Source organism: Accipiter gentilis, chromosome Z, assembly GCF_929443795.1.
Source record: "Accipiter gentilis chromosome Z, bAccGen1.1, whole genome shotgun sequence".
NCBI classification, from domain to species: Eukaryota; Metazoa; Chordata; class Aves; order Accipitriformes; family Accipitridae; genus Astur; species Astur gentilis.
This window is the reverse complement of record NC_064919.1, coordinates 79,430,985-79,454,436: the sequence shown is the minus strand read 5'-3', so window position 1 is coordinate 79,454,436 and position 23,452 is coordinate 79,430,985. Positions and strand designations below refer to the sequence as shown.

Sequence of the window (23,452 nt, the reverse complement as noted above, 5' to 3'; positions counted from 1 at the left end):
ACTTCTCAGTATCAGCCTTTCGTAATTTAGATGCCATCGTGACACATCCTAAATGTTGTGACACATCCTAAACATCATGACACACCCTAAACATCTGCACCTCTCAGAAGTTTGCCTGCTCATTCATTTGAATTTGAAAAACATTAAGAAACCCATTGCATATAAGATCAAGGAGATTCCTGCAAACATGAATCCTGCCTCAGAAAAACCCAGGTGATAGTGTTTGAATTTTTAGACACTTCAATGCTTGTATAGGTTCCATAATTCTAAATCTACCTGAAAAAGCATGCACCTTTAAGAAACCCAAATATTTCACTTACAGCTGGCCAACTGTGACCACCAGGATCCACTGGAGAACAATAAAGTTATTTCATATACACAATCATATCCATGGATAATTTTAAGGATAAAAATTCACCACAAATAACTAAACAAGTTATAATCCTCATCAGAAATGAACAATCGGCAGAGAGCTCCATATTCTCTTTGGTGTTTATATCAACTAGTACTGTCAAGTGATTAAAACCAAACGTACTCCTCTGACAGCAGTGTATTTTTGTTTTGTTATTAAAAACAGTGATTCCTTCTGGCACAGCATAGCTAAGGGCAATTTATAAATTAAATACTAAAAGCTCTCAGTGCCACATTCAAGGTTTGATTAAAATAACTGCTATGGTTTATATTTTTCTGTTGCATTAACTTTAATTATGTGCAACTCCAATGCGGCAAACCCCATTAAAGTCAACCAAGTTGTTTTAAATCTACTCCCAACTTAAATGCCACAACTTCAGCGTCTGAGAATCAGCAAAGGAATTCTTCTTTATTAGGTCGCTTACTCAGGAGACGAGAGAAAAAAACCCTCATAATTAGAGTGTAGAGTTTAACGCTCTACTTGTTCAAATGTGAACACAAAGCAACCAAGCTAAAGCTATTACAGTATTCATAATTCATATACAACCTTTCACAATGCTGAAGTGACTTCTTTTGTAATTGTTGTCTTTTGCTTAATAAAAGACAAGGTCCACCTGTAATGTTAAGTCTAGCTGCGGAAGCATACACTTCATTGCAGCACATGCAGTGGGAACAACAATATGGTTGAATCCCTTTTCAGTTCCACGATTGTTTGGTCCCAAACAATTTTCTGCAAGGTTGCGTTAACAATGCACTTGCCCATTTATCTTCACTGCAGCAGTGCTGGAACTACAGAAGTTACAGAACACAGCAAAATCACCGCGGCTCTACAAAACAGGCAGTCATCTTGCTAGACTAAGCAAGATTTTTGAGAGCTTGTGTTTCAGCAGGAGTTTGTCTCCTGTTAGCTGTTCCGCAAACAGTGCTGGCTGCTGACCGGCTGAGGTGATGAACACATGTGGAGAAGGAACGTAGAGAGCTTCTATTTCAGGCTTATTCCTGTTAAAAGATTGTTTGGTTTATACAGCCAGGCCTTTCTTCTCAAGAGCTACTGCATGAAAGCCTCTCGCTATGTAACTATGAATAATAACAGAACATCTGAAATAAAATAAATTATAAAAAAAAATACCACTGTCACTTGCAGGTCCAACCATTGAGCACAGCTTCAGTGCAAAAAAACCTTGAGGCAAAGAAACAATCACACCAACTGATATACTTTGAGGTTTAAGAGGTGCTTGATCTATACATTCCTTACAACGCTCAATTCATTTCTGTGGCACTAACCAACTTGCAAAGAACAAATTTAGGATTTTGCACTGACTCAATCAGAACTTCATATGTGAAATTGCAACCTCAGCCACTGAAGTTGGGCTACTAACTCCAGCAAAGAGAATAGTACCTAAAAAGTATGATCTCCTCCATTTATTAATCACATAAGACATCGTTTTAATATTCCCCTATAATGTTCCAAACCCAAAGCATCACTTTATGTGTCTGAAGACGTTTCAATTTTTGCTGAAGCATAAAAAGGTATATAAACAAGAAACGTTATTTGAACACTGAAAACAGGTTTAGAGTGACAAATTATGCCATCAACAAGCAAAGGATAATCCTGAAGATCTGAAATTATTTTTTTTTAAGCTTGGAACATTTGAAGCTACTCTAACAAGTATCTGGAGTTTAACCACAGTTTTAGTTTTGTAGCAGCTTTTCAAAATCATCAGCACAGAACCATAAATAAAAACAAACCAAGGAAGACCAAGCATAACGAAAACAGAGTCTTACTAGCAACTTCTGCCAGGCATGATAGCTACCATTTAGCAACGCTACCACCACTCATTACCATTAACTTTCTGTTTGCAGGACAGGAAAAAAGATCCAACCCCACTGTTGCTCTCCATTCCACAAACAGACATAAATCACTCTGAACAGATTAGACAGATGCTGCACAAGGTACAGGCCTCCCGCTTGGTTCACAGCCATCTGTGCAGCGCCATATTTTCAGATGAGAATGGGTCATCACTAAGCATTACCTTCATTCAAAATTAATTGTGCACGATTTTGACTCTGCTCTTAATTACTTCCTAATATTTTCCTTGGCAGTCTACATACTTTGATTACAGTAAGCATCGTTTGAGGGTGGGGGTGGAACAGAGGGAACGGAGGAAGAACAGAGGGAAGAGAAACAGAGAGGTGGCACTTACTGTGTTGCATTTTGTCCCACACACCACTTGCTGATGGTTCAGCCACTGGGAGGCAAACACTTTGTTAAGGGTTCCGAGGTGAAATTCTCTCTCCTTCAGGAGGCTGGGAAGATGCTGGGCTGCGTATCCATGCAACAAGCGGTGATAGCTGGACTCATTCTGCGTCCTGACCTCTCTACCTTTCAGGTAGTACACCAGAGACCTTTTTACTGGGGACAGTCTTTTCCTTTTGTGAACCGAGTGATCCCATCCATACTGTGGAAAGTAAACACAGACATTAGATAAAACAAACGGAACAAACTAAAAACATGACTCCTCCAAATTCAAAGATATTCCCAGCAAAACACTAAAGTCTTCCAAACTACCCGCAGAAGACCGTAGACGAAGATTTAACTCGGAATTGCTGACGCTGCCTTCACCAACGTAAAATTAAACCTATTTACTACAGATGTAATACCGCGACGACGCTAAAAAACAGTCCACACCGGCTCGGCGCCGTTAAGACACCAGACTCTTCTATAAAGAAACCAGAGGAAGCCCAAAAGAGGTTGAAACAAATAGGAGAGCGCAGCCCCGACCGACCCCCAGCCGGGAGGTCGGCGGGGGCTGCCGGCTACCGGCCGCGCCGTTCACCGGCCTCCTCCGGCCCCTCGGCATCGCTCGGGTTTGGGGAGGAGGAGGTTTGGGGAGGGGGGGACGGCAGGAACCCGGGAAAGCCGCCGGCTCCAGCGGGGCAGGGAACGGAGCGGGGAAAGCCGCCTGCTAGTGTTGCGCCGAGGACCCCCCCCCCCCCCCCCCCCCCAATTTATTACACCCTGCCAGGAACCCCCCGCCTCAACTAGGCACCGGACACGGCAACCCCCGGTCAGAGTGACCCCTCCTTCCCCCCGGGCACCGGCAGGTTGAGCCCCACCGGAGACAAGGGCTTTCCCCCCCACACACCACACACCCGTTCCCAATCTCCCCCCACCCCGCCCAGCCCCGGCCTACCTGCTCCCCCTGGAGCCCCCCGGGTCCCGCGGCGGCGGCTGCCGCCGCTTTCCGCTTCCTGCTAACTGTTTTCCGGGCCATAGTAGAAGAAGGAGGAGGAGGAGGAGGAGGAAGAGGAGGAGGAGGAGAGGCCGAGAGCCCGGCCCGGGCCCCACATGGAGCAGGAGGGGGAGGCGGCCGCCGGGGGACGGGGCATCCAGGTGCGGAGAGCCGGGCCCGATCACTCTCTCCGCCGCAGGCCCCGCCGCCGCGCTTCACGACATTTTCCCTTCCGTTGGTTGGTGGGGGTTTTTTTGGGGCTTTTTTTTTTTTTTTTTTTTTTTACGACAGTCGCGTCGCATCTTTGCGGCGGCTCCCCCGCCCCGCCCAACAGCCTCGTATCCTAGCAACCGGAGGAGGCGTGGCGGCGAGCTGGCCCGCCCCGCCCCCTTTGCGGGTCCCGCCTGGCGGGCGTTGCGGCGCCCCCTAGCGGCGGCGCGTGGCGACTGGCCGCCTCCCCGGGGCCCCCTCGGTTTTCCTGACAGGAGAGGCGCGGGCCGGCTCTTTCCTTTTAATTCCCCCCCCCCCCCCCTCTTTCCTCGTTTATTCGTGAGCAAGGGAAACTTGGCGGGCAGCTTGGCTTTATCACCCGGCTTCTCCGAGCCACGAGGAAGGTCTGGGGGCGCCCTGTGGGCCGAGGCGGTTGGTGGAAGGTTGAGGTGCTCAATTCCACCGGGGACACCTCCTCCACTGCCGGGGAACTAAAGGGCGCGGGGAGTATTCGTGGTTTATTATGCTGCTTTAAAACCGATGCGGATGGATGCATGCTTTTCCTTATGTCCGTGTAGCTCATATGTGCTTTTTTTTTCCGCTTTCAGAGGCAAAAATTAGAGCGACCCAAGCCCAGCCATGGCCGTTTTGCAAGGGATTTTGCAGAGAAAACAAAAAGGACGAGGAGGAAAGTCAGAAATGGGTAACGCGCAGGCAGACCATAAAAAAAAGCCAGCCCCAGACCACCTGAAACCCTCTGGTGCCTCAAGTCACACGAAATCAGTAAACATACCGCTTTCCTGATTACAAAGGCACTTCTTTCGTGCCATTTTTTTGTGTTTTCATCTAACAAACCTCAAGGACAAGGGTGCTGTGAAAAGCCAAGCTGAAAAAAACCCCAACCCTGTAAAAGAAGCTCACAGGCTTTCCAGCTTCCCCTGAGGATTAAAAGCCAAAGGGGTGATTCTAGTTTGGCCTTTTTCAGCCGCGATTTACCACCATTAATCCCCCTCCCCACACGCACACATCCCTCTCTCACACACGCAACCGCCGCCGGCATTTTGGACAAAACCCTTCCCTTTCGGACCACGGCCCTCTCAAAAGGCTGAAAACCCGCTGCCAAAGCTGCTCGGGGGCTGGAAGGCGGGGGAAAGTGCTGCGGTGCATCCCGGCGGGATCGGCCCCTCAGCCGCGCCGGGTGGGCGCACAGCCCCTCATGAGGGTACGAGGGCAGGCCGCTGAGGGATGGGGCTGAGGCGTTTGGGGAGAAATACAGCCTCTAGGGCCCGGTTCGCCTCCTCCATGCAGCCTCCCGGGCAGCTTGTCGCTGTGCCCGGTGGGGATCGGGGCAGGACGTGCCGGAGCAGCCCCCGGGCAGGGCCGGGGCCGGGGCCGGGGCCGCGGCTGGCACAGATAGAGGGGGCGGGGCCGGGGGGTCCACCTCCCTTCCCCTCCGCCCCGCCCCTCGCGGGAAGAGGCGGGACTCCCCTCTCTTTCGCCCCGCCCCTCCGCCCGCCGGGTGACGTCACCGTCAGCACCTCCCGATTGGGCCGGTGGGGGCAGGTGACCTCGCGGCGTGACGCCAGCGCGTCGCCGGGGAGGCGAGGCCGGGCCAGGCGAAGCGAAGACGAGGCGGAGGGCAGGTAGACAAGATGGCGCCGCCCGGTCGCGGGGCTGGGGGTGGCGACGCGGTGCGGGTTTCGTAGGGGCGGGCGGTGGGTGGTGACCGCGGGGACAGCCGGAGCCGCCGGCCAGGGGCCGCCGGGCGTCGCTCAGGTAACGGGCGGGCCGGGAAGGGTTAGGGGCAGGGGCTGGGGGTGCCCGGTCTCCCTCGTAGCGGGGCCTGGGCGGGGAGGCTATGCAGCCGGCCTCTCCCCGGGCCGTCCGCCCCGCCGCCGGCACCAAACTTCGCCGCCGCTTCTCCCTGTCCGGGGCCGGGGACGCTCCGAGCCTCTGTCTTGGTTCAGCCGATGTGAAGGGGCGGCGGCGGGGTGGGTGGGGGGGGGGGGCGCCTCGCAGGTTGGGGGGCCGCTCCCCCGGCCGCGGAGGGGAGCGAGCCTGTGGGCCCTGCGTGAGAGTGCGGCCTTGCTCCGCCTTCACGGCGCCTCGAGACCGCTTTTGGAGGTAGCGTTTAATGGAGGGGAGAACCTGCATGGTCAGCTCGGAGGGACAGAGTCCTGGCACTTGCTCCCGGACTGGAGCCAGGAAGCAAAGGGGGGCAGGCAAGGAGGGGGATGCTCTTTTTCCTACGCTCTCCTGCTTTCTGGCAGTTTCGGTCACTGTCCAAGTCAAGGGAATACTGTACTGCTTAGTAACCCTTGATGAACTTGCCTTCTAAGAGCTCATTGCTGTTGAAATCTGAGTAAACTGCTAGTTTCTGTGATATTTGGAAGTAAGTTCCTCCCCTTAGTAACTAAATCTTCTGTGAAATACTGGAACGGCTGCTTTTGTTTGCGGGGTTGTGTGTGTGGTTTTTGTCAAGCCTGCCTTCAGGTAATTTTTTCATTTCTGGCTCTTATGTTGTGAAAACCATAGGACTCATCTTCCCTATGTCACTTGTGACTTTAGATTTCTACTGTATGCACTCTTCGGTTGCATCTGCTTGTAGGCTGAAGAGCCAAAGTCTTGTTTACTTTATGGATCGTAGCCTTCCACATCTCTGTTTATGCTTATTACCTATTCCTGGATCTTTTCTGGTTAGCTATTCTGCTTTTGAATGGGGAGAAGGTTCATATCTTCTGCTGCATTCGAGATGCAGGCATACTATGGATGTACACACTGGTGTAGGAACGCTTCAGTTTTGTTGTTTCTAACTTCCTGATAACGCTTTGTGTTCTGTTTAGCTCAGTGCTTACTAGAAGTAAAACATTTAACACTTCTATGAAGCTATTTAGAGTAATTCAAGAACTGTCTTCCTGAGTTTTGATAGCTGAAAATCTGTTATTTTAAAGGGAAAGTTAGCATTGCTTTGGGGTTTTTTTTTATTAGTAAAAGAAATGACAATAGATGGAAATGAGTAATCACCTTATTGAGTGTTTTTATTCCCCACATAACTTAAAAATTCCAAACAACTTAAAAAAAAAAAAAGTAGTCTTACAGAAATCTTACAACACTGATGCTGTCTCATTAGAATAAACAGATGGACTCTAGCACTTGGCTGGACAACTAATATAGCTGCCACCCTGGACTCAGTAAAAATGCATTTGTCCAATTTGAGGTGGATGTTCCTAAATGACGAGTATTGCCAAATTTAGGAACAACTGAGTTGTGACTGGTGATGAAACGTCAGTGGCTATGCTACCGATAGAAGACATACTGCATCTCACAGCCTCTTATAGGGTTAAGAGGCTTTTGTAGGAGCTTGTTGAGGGGAATCTTACTCCAACGGTGATCTAGGGTGTTAAGGAAAAAGAGGAAGAAGCGATATTGCAATTAGCCAGACCTCTTCCTCACCTTCTTTCCCTTATCATTCTTGGAGCATGGGACTTTCTGCCCCTGTGCAGGCACTTGTGCAACTGCTGCTTTCTTGGGGTGGACCCTGCATACCTGGGATCTCTGCTCTGCAACAGCATTCTTCAGGGGAGAGGGGACAAAGAGTGTTTTGGCCGCCTCCTCTCCTTTTCTCCAGAACAGAACTATGTGTGTAGCATGGTAGTAGCCATGGGGAAGGGAATGGGGCTGAGATGGTACATGTGGTAGCAGCATAGCAGAATTGGACCAATTTATGCAAGGCCATGTGCAGGATGGTGTTAGGTTGTAGTACTGCAGTAGTACTGCCACTTAATGACTTCAGTTTTTTGTACACGGAGAGCTGTGATTCCAAAGTGGCAGTGATGCTTTAGATGGCCACTGCAATTGGGTGATTTAATCCATTTAGGGAAAACCTTAATCCTAAGGGTAGGGGGAGAGAAAACACCTAGCCTTTAAACTTAGCTTTTGCAAGCTCATGGGTTTAGTCTCAAACAAAACCGAAAGTGATTGCACTTTTCTTGTCTCACTGGCTAGATCTGGCCTGCAAGTTTGATAGTTCGTCTTGTTTACCTCTGAGTGCACTATGGAACAAAGGAGTCAGGCAAGAAATTGCTTCTACTAAGATCACACACTCTGCATAAGTCAAGTGTAACCTGAAATAAAGGTACCTGAAACTTCAAAGGCAAAACCAAGAAAATCTCAGGTGTAAGATGTGTGAATGAATAAATGTTAGTTTCTCTTTAATGAATTGAGCTTCAATTTTCAGAATATTTTAAGAGTACACTGATGAGTACAGAGAATATACTGATCGGCTTGGAGACTTACTGTATAGTTTATGTTGATGGATAGAAAAATCTTAATGATGAACTGTCATCCAAAACATGTGGAAGAACTCCATCTCCATTGTTCACATGGTGTTTTGCAGTGCCCAGTACTTGTTATCTTAGAGACAAAAATCTCTAACTAATAGGAGTCAGGTTTCTGGACCCATCCAGCAGACCACCTCATCTAATTCTGTCACACTGGCAGCCAGAGCTCTCTTGGCTGGTGCTGGTGACAAAAGTGCCATAATGCCACAGAAGGCATCACCTTGCTCATCTTCTTCCCTTTTAATTGTATAAACTTATGGTTTCATGTTGCTTTCACAAGCTTCAGGGATTGAAAATTCAGGACATGCAATATTGTTGTCAATGTCCAGTCCCTATATCATAAGTTTTTTACATCAGCCTGCTCCTGTATTTTACAACTGGTGCTGGCTTGAATATTTTAATAAACTGATCTGTGAGAAATTTAGTCTTACTAGACAGAACATCCCTTCAGCCTTCTGTGGCATTTTGTTTCTAACAAAATCACTCCCAGTCTTTTCAGTCATAAATTCCAGAGCTTTAGCTGTCATTTTACAAGGATCTCTACCTCAAGGCATTACTCTCTATTTAAAATTGATCAGTGCAATTCAGATCAATGTCAGTGTAAAGGTCTAGTGGAGCTCTGGAATATGTTTTTGAAAGCTATTGTTTGAAGGAAAGGCAAAGAAGGTTGTTTACAAGTTATAAATAGCTTTCTTGTTTGAAAAAGTAGGTCTTCTAGGGTATATCAGAGGTTGATTTCTCTTCCCTGTATTGTATCTGCTTGCTCTGATAACGAGGAAGGCAGTGCTATTGATCTTACAGCATGTACCACTCTACAATCAATCACTGGGATTGCAGTTGATCGATACAAGCCTGAGCTCACAGTTTTTCTGTGTTAACTACTTAGATGGGTAATCCTTTCTGGTATGCAAGTGCATTGCTTAATACTTTGACCCTCTGACTTGGTTTGAGTAAGCTCATGTTCTGTGTCCCTAATGACCTTTTGCAGTCAGTTTAGTCTTGTATTGAGGTCTCCAAGAGAAACTGAGCATTGGGCTTTTTCCCTCTCTTGAATGATCAGATTTATTCCAAATCCTTGCTGACATGGGGAAGGTATTTTCTTAAATGTTAAGAAATACTGTCTTTCCTGTGGTTGGGAAATTTTGAAAGAACAGCTTGTATGTCCAGACTGGGTTGGTGGGGGGGGTGGGGGTGGGGTGGGGTGTGGATTCTTCCTCAAGGCTACAAAGTCTTTTCAGAACCCTTTAAGCTTGCAATGTACTGGAAACACAAAAGTATATCACACGGGGAACAAAATATCATTGCTCTGACTTAGGTTTAAATCTTCTTTTCTAGAAGGGAAAGCAGATTGGTTCAAAATACCATGTTGCATTAGTAGTATTACAGTTTCTAACTGACCCAGTTCAAATGGAAATTCTGAGCTTCTGTTTTCTCAGCTGCATTTTGTGTCAGAAACTCTTACACTAGAGTAATATTTTAAGTGGGGAAATTGGAAGAACATGAGTCCTGTCCAAGAAGTAGTCAGCTCTTCAGCTGGAAGATGGTCTGAATATGAATATACTTAAACTATTTAGCTATTGGTAGTTGTTATAATGGACACTAGTAACAGTAAAGAGTTGTGAGCTGCTAGTTAATCTGGTCTATGTTGCTGGAGATCAGCATTCATGGTAACTGTATACTAGATTATGTGAAAGATTTGATTTAAGCCCTTTCCTAATGTTTGTTTGTGCTTGCACTATTTGGCATCTCTAGGTTAGCAGCACATGAAGCTGTGACTGAAATGACTGGTGAGATTTATTCCCTGAATTTGGGAGGTTAGATTTCTAAGAGTATGCATATAACCAGTTAATCTAGGTAGAGACATGTGTTTATGTGTTTAACTTGATATGCCTCATCAGTTCTGAACTCTAAAATAAAACTAGATTCCTAGTTTATAAACACACTGCAAAGTAGTTGTTAAAGCATATGTATTTCCTTTTCTGATACACCAAAGCCACACTGAGATCCACCCTAATGACTAATACCATCATGTGGTATCCTTGCACAGTAATGTGTAATAAATGGAAATAGAAATATAGGAGGCACATGTAGCAGGGAAAGGAGTTTATATGAATGAAATCACCACTAATCATCTAGAATAAAATTGTGTGTGGCAAAAAAGGGTAGAAAAGCTTTATGCTGCATACCCTCTGAGAAAAGAACGTGTTCTTAATCTTCTAATTAAGTATTAGGTCACCACAAGCAGTTTGTTGCCAGTGTATTTGACTTCTTGGTAGAAAAAAAGCTGAAAGATTATTGAGTTTCATTTTGCTTGCTGTGTTCCTAACAGTATTAAAAAAATGGCTTTTATTGTGCTTTTCAGAAAGTATGTTTAGGCTCTTTATTGGAAAGAGGGGGAATGAGTAAGTTAATGTATCCCCTAAACCAGGTGTGAGTTGGAGTTTTGCAATCAAAAATGGATGGAAAAATTATGGTACTATAAAATAACTTTGCAGCTGAGGGAGTAATGAACCATAAAGGTTTGGGGGGGGCAGATTTATATATTACATGCCTCTGAGACTTGTGAGGTCCTTATAGACCTAGATGTGTTAATCAAGCCATAATTCTGTAAGTGGTCATTGGCTGGCACTGCTCTGTGCTGACAATTACTTTTACAACTAAGCATATAACTATTTGAAGTATCATCTTCTAGATACTATTCTGAGGAATACTTTAAAGAAAATGTTTGGGTAAAAAATTCTTTATGAAGTTTTAATCAGCCAAATATTTGTGTTACCATTTTAATCTGAAGAACTGTCAGACTAAGTTGTGAGGGAGATGCATTTCAGGACTCCCACAGCTGATAGGAGTCTTGTGCTTGCACAAATGCAAAATGCAATTCCTTTAAGCCAGTGAACTGTCTGTGGAAGAACAACTGCTAGATTCTGATTAGTGTCTTAGCAGGGGGCAATTTTAAAAATATCTGCAGTTACAGGGTTTCTTCTTGTTAATAGAAGGGAGTTTAATATGTGATTTCTGTTGACTTGGCCTGAAATCTTTTGATAGCTGGTAAAAAGCTTGTAATGTATTCCTAGACCACTGAATGCCAGTGCTCAGTAATGTAATTTTTTTGCAAAGAAAAGTAAAGGCAGTAAAAGCTTGTTGCTTTTAACTAACACTATTAAATTTTTCTTAATTTGTATGCAAAGGGAAAGCTAGGAGATTCAAGTGTGGACATAAATGTAATACTGTTATGTTCTGTAATCTCTTCTGCAAGAAGATCTTCAACTGCAAAAGCCTTAAGTACAGCTTAAAGAATCCACCAGCGTATTGTGAGATGCAAGATAAGGTAGACAGAGGTGAAGAAGTTGAATGTGGCATAAATGGCTATGTTGTCTTAAGCTGCTTTTGGAGCTCTAGAAATACACATTTGGTTGACAGAATGGCTGTCATATAGAATCATAGAATGGTTTGGGTTGGAAGGGACCTTAAAGATCACCTAGTTTCAACTGCCCTGCCATGGGCAGGGACACTTTCCACTGGACCAGGTGGCTCAAAGCCCCATCCAACCTGGCCTTGAACAACTCCAGGGATTGAGCATCCTCAGTTTCTCTGGGCAACCTGTTCCAGTGCCTCACCACCCTCACAGTGAAGAATTTCTTCCTCGTATCTAATCTAAATCTACCCTCTTTCAGTTTAAAACCATTACCCCATGTCCCATCACTACATGCCCTTGTAAAAAATCATGTCACATCTGTGTGATGTGACATCCTTTTCATATATGAGCTTCCATATTGCATATGCAAGTAGTAAAGAGCTCTGAAGGTATGTCTGTCTCTTGGGATGTTCTGTATGTGTTATGATATTGGACTGATAAAGTTCTGTCTTCTACCTCTCTGCCTTTTCTCCCTTCTCCCAAGGAGTTGAAGGCTTGACATAAACCAGTATTTGATGCAGGGATCTAGCTATACTCTGGATAAATTGCTTCTACTGAGTAATGTGAAGGTCTTCTCTCCCAACTTGAAGGGAAAGAGAGAAGTTGTGTATCCATTGTAGTACAAGCTTTCTTCAAGGCATAATTCTGTAATTAGGCATTACTGCAGGAATGTAAATGTGATGGTCCTGTTCTGTCATTAGGTAGCACTGGATTTATTTGCTGAAGTGAGCTAGATTGAATCAGATGTAGGGGTTATAAAAGAGGCAGGTTAGGACTGATTCTCAGGTCACGGGAGAAAATCTGATACTCTTTCCACTTTCCTTTTTTTTTAAAAAAGAAATTTTTCTTGTTTGTCCTAGTAACAATGGTCCATTGAGATACATCTCTGTACTGCTAGCAGTCCCATATTGTTGCCAGTCTGTTAAGACATTTGGAGAGGAAAAGCTGTGGGTATGACTGTTGCATGGTTGTGGGGCAATCTCATCCAGCAACCTACTCTGGTCTAGTTATAAAATAGAAGTGAGGCTAGATTACTGAAGCAAGTCAGATCTGTCAAAATGTCCTGAGGAAATGAAGCTAATGCATCTCTGAAGGCTTCTTTTGCACATAAAATGAGTTCGCTTTGTTTAGTTAGTCAATGTTTTAAGTGTTTCAGGGGTTATATTCATTACTGTAGCTGCTGAAGAAATTTCTAATTTGCCGGAAGAAAAGTTTATGCTGCTGAGTGAGACTGGATATATAGTGTGTAACAATTGCAGACTTAAATGAATTTGAAGTAGTAACTTAGAAATAAAGTTTGGACTCAATCCAATTTGGTATTATCAATCCAGAAGAACATCCTTAAGGCTTTTATAGTAAGATGAAAAACTGAATAGGAGTAATTTGATAGGGAAAATGGGATGGGGGGAGACAAAGATACTGGTCCAAATGAGAGAATGCAGTGAGATTCCTGGGTTAGCTGTGGATTTGAGATTTAGGAAATACAAGTTCTGTTCTGGCTTTGTTGCTGGCTGAGCTGGATGACTGGGCAAACTGCTTTAGCTTTGTGCCCTGTTCCCCACACCTGCAAAACAGGGATAGTTTTACTGCTGGTTAAGTGCCTTGAAAACTATTCTGAAGTCTCATGTAAGACCCAGGCAGTACTGAGGGTATAAGGGAATTTTGGCAGAACTACTTGCCGCTCAGGGGAAAGGTAATGAATAAAAAGCGTGTGCATAAGGGTATTCAGTTCCGGGCAGTATGAATATCCTGTAGCCTTCTAGATTTCATCTGAAAGCCATGTCTTTCTGTGGCTATGGCTTCTTTTCCATTCCACTTGAGCATGAAGCTCTAGTTCAGTCTTCATACGCTCTTATCATTGTGTGGCTTGTAATTGTGTGTGTCACTCCCAGTACCTTGCAAGTTTCTGGATTTTGCTCTGTACATTCATGATAGAAAGATCATTCTGTGTTTGTAGGGAAGTGCAGGCTTCCAGTCTACACTAGTCCTTGAATGCTCCAAACATTAACTATAAGTGTAGGATTGCAGTGCTTGGAGGGCAAACTGAATTGTTGTCTCATACAGAGAGAAAGCAGACCTTTTCAGTTTTTTTTAAGTGAGGAAATGTAAATCTTGAAACTCATTTTGTATGGAAACAGTTGGAATTAAGGTAGGTGGGTGTAGGGGTTGTTTTACGACGCTTAGGGATCTACTGAGTATCTTGTCTGAATGTAGCTGGTGACTGCTGCATAGTAGGGAGGGAGGAAAGACACCTGTCATATGGAAAGGTTTTCTGAAGCAGTACGTAAAGGTGAGTGTTGCAACTAGAGCATCCTTGAAAGTTATTTCTCAAGGATTAGATAGTTGCTCTGCTTTCCTTCTTAGAGGGTGAGGATTGTTTGTGTGTTTGTGTATCTTCACTGCTAGTAACCTCAGCTATGGTAGTTGCACACATGGAATGAACCTTGCTTAACAGATGTACTGACTCTGGTTTTTTTCCTGTTGCTTGTGGCTTTCATTCCTGAACTTTTCAATCCGTTGTTGGACTGTATTTCCATTTAAGCAGTGCTAAATAGAGTGGCCTTTGCTGTTTGAACACTCAAACCCGAGAGACTGCAAGGAAGATGTTTCTGCTCAGAACTGAAGTGTGCTGTCTTCAGGTATTGTCGGCCAGTGAAGTTTTCTAATATACAACACAGCAAGCAGCTCTTGTACTTATCGTACTCTGTTTTTGTAATATATCCACTACAACTGAGGACAACCTGAGTTTGACTTCTTTGCACAAAGATAAATTTCTACTGTTCTACACTAGACAAGTTTGCTCAAGGCAACTAACTTTCTGTGTTCCCAATGAATTCAGTTCCAGAAGTATACTTGGTGTGGGTACCACCACTACGCTGAGCCTGTTCAGGTGTCTGCTGCTGTTTTAGTATGTCAGAGTTTGGGGGTGGTTTTGATAGCTGGTAATGATATTCTGTCCCTGTGTGCTTTTCAAGAGCAGAATTTAATCTTTGCTACCGGCTCTGGTCTTCTCTAAAGTTAACAAGCCTTTTCAAGAAATAATTAAGGTGTAAGTATTGAAGTTAAAACTGTTTCCTGCTCTTCATGCTCCTTTATGCATCAGTTCTGCGCTTAATTAAAACAAGTGGAACTTGCTCATTTAAAATATGTCTTCTGGTAGTGGAATTTAATTAGGTGTTGACTACTGATAGTATTTCTCATCTAGGTCACCTTTTTAATGCAGTTATTCAGTCCTGTTTGGACTGGATGAAAAAACATGAAAGCAGGCTTAACTGACACTGTATTTGGAGATGAAACAAGATTGGTTCTTATTTGGGCATTACTGCAATGGGAGCATATTTTTATTTGCTTGATTCACTTTTTTATATTTCAGTTTGATTCCTTTCTTTTGTTGAGTTAGTCTGGGAAGGAGTGTGTCCCTGCTGAGACCTCAGCTTAGTGAACATATGAAAATAGCTGAAGTGAGTTTTTTCTTCCTTGTCTGTTAGTTTTAGCCTTCACTGCAACAAAACCTGGGATCTTTTCAGACATGTATTTCTGTATATGTTTATTTTCTTGTCTCAGTCTTAATAAGAAGGGTTGGATGAAGACAGATACCTGTTGGCTTAGTAGGAGTGACACATGAATTAAGGACAAAATGAGCTAGCATTGAAAGCTGAAACTGTACCAGTGACACATTGATGGGTGGAAGATGATGTATAAAAAAACCCCCAAAGTAGTCAAGTAAGTGTGTGAACAACATCACATCTGTAGCACCTAAGATGGAACTGCCATTTCTCACATTAGCAATGTCAAGACAAAGGTGAACGAAGCTTATAAGGTATGATTTGAAAATCAGGAAGGTTTGAGATGGTGTGAGTTTCATGTTGTCCCTTTGCAGAAAAGTGTTTTTGTGAGCATGCTTTTCCAGGTATGCTGTGATCAGCCCTTAGGTGCTTCAGTAGTAGGAAGTTTTTAGAATTTCTGCTTTCCTGTATCTCAAAGTGTATATTTGGTGAAAGAGTAACTTAAGGTGAATAGGGGTGTTTCCTGGAAAACAGGTGACACTGAGAGATAAAAGTGAAAGAGGGTAGATTTAGATTGGACATAAGGAAGAAATTTTTTTACAGTGAGGGTGGTGAGACACTGAGGTGGCCCAGAGAAGTTGTAGATGCCCTGTTCCTGGAAGTGTTCAAGGTCAGGTTGGATGGGACTTTGAGCAACCTGGTCTAGTGGAAGGTGTCCCTGCCTATGGCGGGGGGGTGAACTAGCTGATGTTTGAAGGTCCCTTCCAACCCAAACCTCTCCACAATTGGTGACTTCTAAGTGAAGTGAATTTGCAGGGAACTTGTGTTCTCAGAATGTGGCTCTTGTAGTTGAGAGAAATTAGGTATATTAGTGGGAAACAGCTATGTCAGATGGCTGGAAAAGTTCAGCAGGTTTAACCAAGCTGCTGGTGGCCTTTTATGTATTTGAACTGCTTGGACTGTGGGTGCAATCAGGATTTGAAGCAGTGGCTCCCATGCTGAGTTCAAGGTTTTAGCCTGCTTGTTGCAGGGCAGGCAGAGTTGTTTGTAGGTGGAATAGTTAATTTAACAGGCTGTGTTTTCTGTCAGTACCATACTGAGTTTTGCTGGGAAAATATTAAATGTGTGGTGAGAGTGGGTAGCACATGTGACCTGAGTGTAAAAGGAAAAATTTATGAATCTATAGTAGTCTAACACTGGTCCTATTATTCTTGTACAGTGCAGTAGACATGTATTTTGGCTGAGTTCAAATATATGAAATGGCAAGTGATGCTTGACCTGCTGGCGGATTTTATTTTTCCATTTCAAAACTTTTATCTAACTTGATTTCTTGCTAGGTGGTTTTTGTCTGCTTTAAAGTAATTCCATAAGCACTCGTATTTCACCAAATTTCTAACCAAAAACATAACTACGAATAAATAGTACCATTTGTGTTCTGAGGTTTAACAGGGAAAATGTGACAGTTGGCTAGCTTTCTTTGGAATTTTTTTTAAATAGTCATTTAATTGGTGTAGTGTGTTTAAATGCATTAAATTCCATTTAATTAATATTTGTAATAATATAATTAATATTTATAATACAAATTGCTTTCTGCAATAAAATGAGTTCTTATGTCAGTATTGGAAGTAGGTCCTGGTGTGGTCAACAGAGTTGAACTTGTTTCTAGATAATATAAGATCAGCTACCTGTATACCTCTCTTGGTCAAAGAGCATAAGAATAAAAAGCTTGAAACTGCACAGATTCTGTTATTTTTTTGATTAAAAAGGGAATTTTCTAATTAGTGGTGTTGTAAATGAATTTAGTCCTAAACAGAATTCCAAACAAAGTTAACAATTTATTAAATGAATAAAGGCAAGCAAACAGCGCTGGGCATGCTGGGACCTTCTGCTCTACCAAGACGTGCGCTGTGAGAAACAAGACAGCTTCTTTTATAGTCTAACGTTCGTTACATATTCAATACTAGGCGTGTTCTTCTCCATCTCCTGGTTGTGGGGGTGCTTAGAAACTTGTCTCTGACCAGGCTCCCCACTGTTCGGGCCAGACCGCAGACACCCTGTGTGACCGCCGGCACCTTGCACAGCACCAGCCGCAATCACCAGAACCCAAACAAGTCCACAACAGACCCCCACCCAACAAATACACACAACAAATGGCCCATCAAGATCCCAAGCACCGCAATCCATGAGGCCAAATACACATCCAAATGCCTCAGCTCTCTTCTAGGATAGTTAACAACAGAACCGGTTTTGGGTTGGCAAAAAGAGAATGAACTATGTACATATCATCTGTCTCCTCCCGGCCTGCGGTTATACAAGGATCGACAAAATGGTTAAAGATTGCATAGACAGTGAGGGTCACATTTTATTATGCGGCCCTAGCATTGTTTTTATTAACACGAATCAGATGAACATATCTCACAGTGGCAAAAGTTGTTTTATGTTGGCAGCATTTTGGGAATGTTTATCTAGCTCTCCTCATTCATAATTGGGACAAGTCTAAAGTAATAATATTCAAGTACTTCAGTGTCAGCTTGTTACACACTGAAGTATCACTGCAGCAAATAAAGCAGCATTTTAATTAGCTTATGCTAATTATGTGTTTTCCATATGGCTTCCAGACATACATTTTAAATATGCAGGATATTCCACTGTTTTTTCATACATCTTTACCAAAAGAACAGAATAAGTGGGCTATTTTGTTGTCGAAGCTAGCAACTTTTCTCTAGCTATCTCTCACTCAAAGGGTTGTATTGAAATATTAGGTTTTTTCTCAAGTGCTAGGATTAACTAGGAAAGTTAATGCACATACCTGGCTCTGGCTAGTGCTGATTACTGTTAAAGATTTGACTCATACGTAGCAGTATGAAGTCTTGTGCTAATTAAGCCAAAGAAGCTAAATTTGTTAATAGTTACTAGATGCTTTACATCTGACTATTTTAAGCTCTCAGAAGTGGTAGGTATTTGCTAGCCAAACTTCAGTTATAGGGAAATGGTAGTTAAAAGCCGTTGCTCCTCAAATCTGGGACTTGTTTCATTACTGCATTGTGAGATTATTGTAGCCCTCATTAGTGGTATGAGTGCTGGATCATCTTTTCTCACTTTTTTCCTAGAATGTGGGAGTTGCACAGCATATTTATATTTTCTGCTATGTTTTATCATGCAAATGTCTGTCTTGTTTCTGTTGTATCTCAAAGAGGGGAAGATGGTCCTTCTATTCCTAGTTTACCACCCTTTTCGTGGTGATGTTGTAGGTTCTAGATTAGTGAAGCTGATGTCGAGAAGCAAAAGAAAGATGTAAACCCATATATTTTTTCTTCTGCTTTTCTGTTTAGGTGATATTTAAATAACTTAGGTAACAACTACTAGTAGGAGCTACACTCTAAAATCCACGGCTGCTCTCGGAGTTGACAGAACCTGGGTTATCCCCATGTTTGTTGAGTCTGGAAGTCAGGCCATGCTTAGATGTTAGTTGCAGGTGGTTTTCTCTTGTGACAGGACTTTTTTTTTTGGGGGGGGGGGGGAGTCCATTTTAAAGAGGTCACCCATTTGCTGCAACGGTTAAATTTGAATTTAGAATAGGTGCATCTTCTGTACTCTTGTTTGGCACATCAGTCTCTGGCTAAAGGAGATCAGCTTGCACTGATCTGCTTTGGCTGTAGGGCTGTCTATAAGTAATTTTGAGTTTTCTGATGCTTTTGCTTGTGAAACTTCTAGTTCTAGAGGCTCATGTGGTGTATTAGTTTCAACTTCATTGGAAACTTGTATGGCTGGTAAGTGATTCAGTGATTGAAAAACTGGTGCATTAGTGTACTGCATTTCCTCAGCCATTGTAGGGTTTTCCCTTATTTCTGGGTGAAAAGTATGGCAAATTACCTTAAGTCCCAAATACACAGTCAGGATCTTAAAGGAGGAATAGACCTGTCCCTTACCACTTAAGAGCCTTAAATCCTCAACCAGCCCAAATAGTACATGCTTTTAACAAGTGCACTGTCTTTAATGAGCAAAGTGGGACATGACAGGATAGCTGCATAACTACAGGTGTCTAGTATTAATGCAGTGAATCCATATGGAACAATAGAGTGAGAGATGCCGTGCTTCTCTGAGAGTGTGTGGAAGAGTTGTCTTCTGCTTCCTGTTGATTGATGTGTACTGAAGCAGAAGGTCTAATTGCCCACTATGTCACATTAAGCAATGGCACAATTTGAAGAATCAATTTCTTCTAATGTTTGTTGCTGCTAGGAAGATGCTATCCAACATCTCTAGGTAAAGCTCTGTAATGGATGTTATTGCCATCACTAAAGAGTGTTGTCTCATAATCCAATAATGTGATCTGAACACAGACCTACTCCTCAGGGACTCTCTTCTCCCTGTCCTTCCTACTTGGGTATTCTAGAAATGCTTTAAAAATGCCATTCTATTGGTTCCTGTCCCTCTGCCCTTCAGTCATTGCACTAGAAATAACAAACTAAATTAGTTTGATGTTACAGGCTGTCTTTCAAAAGGTAGGTATCTTGTCACAGTTGCTTGGATTGTTGATTTGTGGGGTGTGTATGCTGCAGAGACAGATACCTCATCCCTTCCTCCCTCTGCTCCCTGTTGTTAGTGTAAGCCCTATGCTGCATTTGTGACCACTTGTACTTACATCCTATGAGATGGAGCCAGGTCATTAGATTTGTTTTAACCAGTGGCCAGTGAAAATTGAACGGATACTCCATACCTGTATTGGCTTCAAAGAGGGTCTGGTTTGGGTTTGTTGATCTCAAAATAGTCTTAAGAACCTTAATGTGCCTTATCTCCTAGACTGCGGTAGCACTTACAAGGAATTACTGTAGATATACTTAAAACTTCTTTTTCTGTTAAGACTAGCGAAAGAGATAGTTTTTCTTTTTTCCACTGCTTTTTCCGCCACTCCGCCGCCCCCCCCCTCCCCCCCCCCCCCCCCCGCAGGGCATGTAGTTGCCGCATGTCAAATCTAGTTTTACAACTTTATCCAAAGACTTGTTATCAGTGTCTCAACATGATTGTGCTTAATGAAAGGGGAGTACCTCCATGCAGCTGACTGTGCTCATTGTTTGCAGAACTGTTAGAGGTACAAAGCAGAAGCATTTGCTGCAGATTTTAGGATGATGTCATCTATTTGGAGACTGCAGTAAATGAAAGCGGAATCTGTTTTGTACTGTAGTAAACTCCTGTGATCAGCTTTTTTTACTGTTGGTCTACATGAGAGATCTCGATTATGTAGCAATGATTGAACACTGACATCGGTGGGAAGCTTTGATGTGAGAATCTTTAACTTTTGTTTTATCTTAGCAACAGGCACTGTCCACCTCTATTTTTGTTGTATGAGCCTCTATGCAGAATCCTGATGTTGGTTATAGCCTTTCACTTGCACTGAAACAAGTAGTTAAAACTTAAACCACTGTCTTAAATCTGGGATACCGTAGATGCATTAGAAATCAATCACTTGAATCGAACTGCTTTTTACTGTTTCTCACTGTAAAATCAGTAGTAGTTCATTAATGTAATATAGGGAGAAAAAAATTACCTTTTTGAAGTTTTTTGGACTTTTTTATAGTTTTCAAAGTTAATGGATGCAGTCGCAGTTCTGTGTACTTAAACTGCACAGTGTGAATTAGGCAAAATGGAAGTTGTGAGATCAGGTCTCCTCTGAAAATCATAGATGTGCTGATTTGATTATGGTTGTAACTTGAGGCATTTGGGTTTCCTCTGACCCATAAGAAGTACATTTCTCATTTACCTGAATCTTAGGTGGGAGTTACTTCAGGGAATTCATGTGGTCTGGAATCTAGACATACTTGCACCTGAAAATGAGGTATATAGCAACAGGAGACCAGTTCTTCTTGACAAATAGTTAAATTGGCTTCAGTTATTGCTGAGAAAGCTGTTCCAGGTTACCATTAGTGGTAGGTGCTTCCACCTTGACCAGTCAGAGCTCTTTCAGAAGAAAAGGAGCGTAGATATAAACTTCAGGGAAAACACTAATAGAAGGAACATGGAAAATAATAATTAAAACACACCCCAGCTTCCCAGCAGCTCCCTATGAGTCACTCTTGGTAGTGACTTTTTTTTCCCCTCATCTGTCGATTAGACAGTCTCTTTGGTATTGCTGGACTGCACCAAGTCATGCTTCTCTGCATTCTTGTCTGTCTGGCAGCATGACTAAGTAGTGATTCAGGTTTAAGTGGTGATGTGCCAGGTGGACTGTCTTGGTCATCTCTATGCTGTCCCTTCAAGCCTTTCCAGCTTGTTATTTATCTCTCTTTGTGCCAGTTGTTTCTGCCATCAGTTTTGTCTTGTCACTTCTGTTTCTTCATGTTTGTTTTGGGTTTTTTTTGTTGCTGTGGTGGTTTCCTGGTCTGCCCCATCCCCTTCTATCATTGCTTTACGGTCCTCTGCCCTAATCCTGGGCTCTGCTATACTGTGTTCATCTGGCTGGCTGGTTTTAAGAACGTTCCCCTATAGTATGAGTATTACTAAGTGAAAAATTAACATACAGACAGGAAGGGAAATGCTCACATCAGGTTGCTTCAGTGGCTGCTGACATCAAAGTTGCTTATAACTTTTAGGCACTTGTAGCCCTGGTCTTCTCTTCAAAGGGTTAGCCGGAACCAAGAATGAGAGAATGGGGGTAGGGAGGTAGACATTTATAGAAGAGAGCTTGTAGGTGGCTGTAAGAACCTTGTAGTACTATGCAACAAACTTGTTTCCCTAGCCCAGGAAAGGTGTTGAAAAAGTTTGCATGCAGTATAGAGTACGTTCTTTGTCAATTTAAAATGTGCACTAAAGCATCAGACCAAAATTTGTGCCCCCATGTGCCATTCCCACAGATGCCCTTCAACATCCTGTTCTGGAGTATGGAGATCAGAGGCAACAGTGATAGGGCTGCAGTCATCCATTAGCTGGTTTGGAGTAAGGCTTTGGGAGCAAGCCCTTTAAGTTTCTAAAAGAGCATTAACAAAGCTAAGCAGACCTTTAGTGCACAGTGTAATGGCTTTGACTAAGCAAATACAGTTCAGATAATGCCCAGAAACATTGTAGCAACATCACTAACCTTCTAACTGGTGGAAATTTTTTTTTTTCCAGCCAGCAGGACAGAGCAACAGCAAGATGCTTGCAACAGTGGTCCCCCAATAGCCTATCAAATCTCATTAGTCACAAGACACTATTTTAATTAAACCCTCTTTGAAAAGGAGGTGACGAAATGCGGCTGGCAGCCTGTTCTAGTGTTACATACAGTGTGCAGTGCTTAACAATTCTGTTTGCTGACAGTGCCTTCCGCAGTAATGGTATCTTAATAAGTAAATGCTCACAGTGCAGCAGGAAGAGCTAGTGTGATATAAACTCAAATGCTACCTAAATCTAACGTGTGACTGTCTCTCTGGAAATGGTGCGTTTCATGATTAGCTTGCTATTCATGTGCCTTAGCTAGTTCTATAATTAAAAAAAGGTGTTGCATATGGCAGAAGAATCATTTTTTCCACTGCACCTTGAAGTTAATGCAGGTGCCTGGTCTGCACTAGGACTTTACTACAGGATTGCCAGCAAAAGCAAGATACTTATTGCTTATGTGGGACATTTTGACACTGAGGACACAGCCAAGACTTTATGCAGCTCCACATTGATGTACTACTGCAAAACTCCCTGAATGCTAGACATGCACATCATTGGTTCTGCCAGATTTGTATGCATTGCTTCTAATGTCCCTGGAGCAAATTGATAGTGTCGTGGTAACTTAGTGTTCAGTTACTTAGAGGTCAGTGTGTGAGATGGTAAACTTAGTGCATCCTTGCAGTGGCCTGCTGGAGACTGGTGCTGCACTGAAAAAACTTCTTTGTAAGTTGAGTTGCCAAATTGAGGAGGTTACTTCCTCTCATCAGAAGTTTTAAAATCCTACAGAAAAGGAGCACTTGCTTTTCAGTCTGAGATAGTAACTAGAAGAAGGAAGAACTCAAGAGAAATTAAAGGAAGTATGTAAAGGCCTTGTCCCTATTTCAGCTCTGCTGTAATAGTGGTGAACGATGGGCAGCAGTAGTACATGCTTTCAGGCAGTGCGTCATGGTCTCTGGTGACATACAGAGGACTCATGAGGTAATGTGAAGGCTGTCTCACTTCCCAGGTGGCCTGGCTTTTTCAATAATAACAAATCAAGTTGACATCTTAATTGCTACTCTCATGCAGAGGAACTAGCAATGTAGCAGCTTGACTGACAGGCTGCACCTTTCAGACCCAGATCACACTATTTCATGTGCTGTAGTCTGCAGTCTGATCTGCTCCTTTGTGGCACTGGGACCGGTAAAGCCCATTCAGCTCTAGTAG

The 23,452-nt window shown here is 43.3% G+C and overlaps 2 protein-coding genes across 5 annotated transcripts in view; one reads left to right on the top strand and one right to left on the bottom strand.

Annotated features, from left to right (window-relative positions):
* Positions 1-3,886, bottom strand: part of DCAF12 (DDB1 and CUL4 associated factor 12) — a 35,068-nt gene extending 31,182 nt beyond the window's left edge. The window contains exons 1-2 of the mRNA XM_049795071.1: positions 3,606-3,886; positions 2,616-2,870 (exon numbers count right to left, since the gene is read on the bottom strand). Of these exons, the coding sequence (XP_049651028.1) occupies positions 2,616-2,870; positions 3,606-3,686 (336 nt within the window). The 5' untranslated portion in view covers positions 3,687-3,886. The remainder of the gene's footprint in view (positions 1-2,615; positions 2,871-3,605) is intronic.
* Positions 3,887-5,414: 1,528 nt separating this feature from the next.
* UBAP1 (ubiquitin associated protein 1) overlaps positions 5,415-23,452 on the top strand; it is a 43,564-nt gene continuing 25,526 nt past the window's right edge. For 2 of the 4 annotated variants that reach the window (XM_049795070.1, XM_049795066.1), the window contains exon 1: positions 5,415-5,497. The gene's annotated coding sequence lies outside the window, so the exon portion shown is untranslated. The other 2 variants (XM_049795069.1, XM_049795068.1) reach the window with 2 other exon arrangements.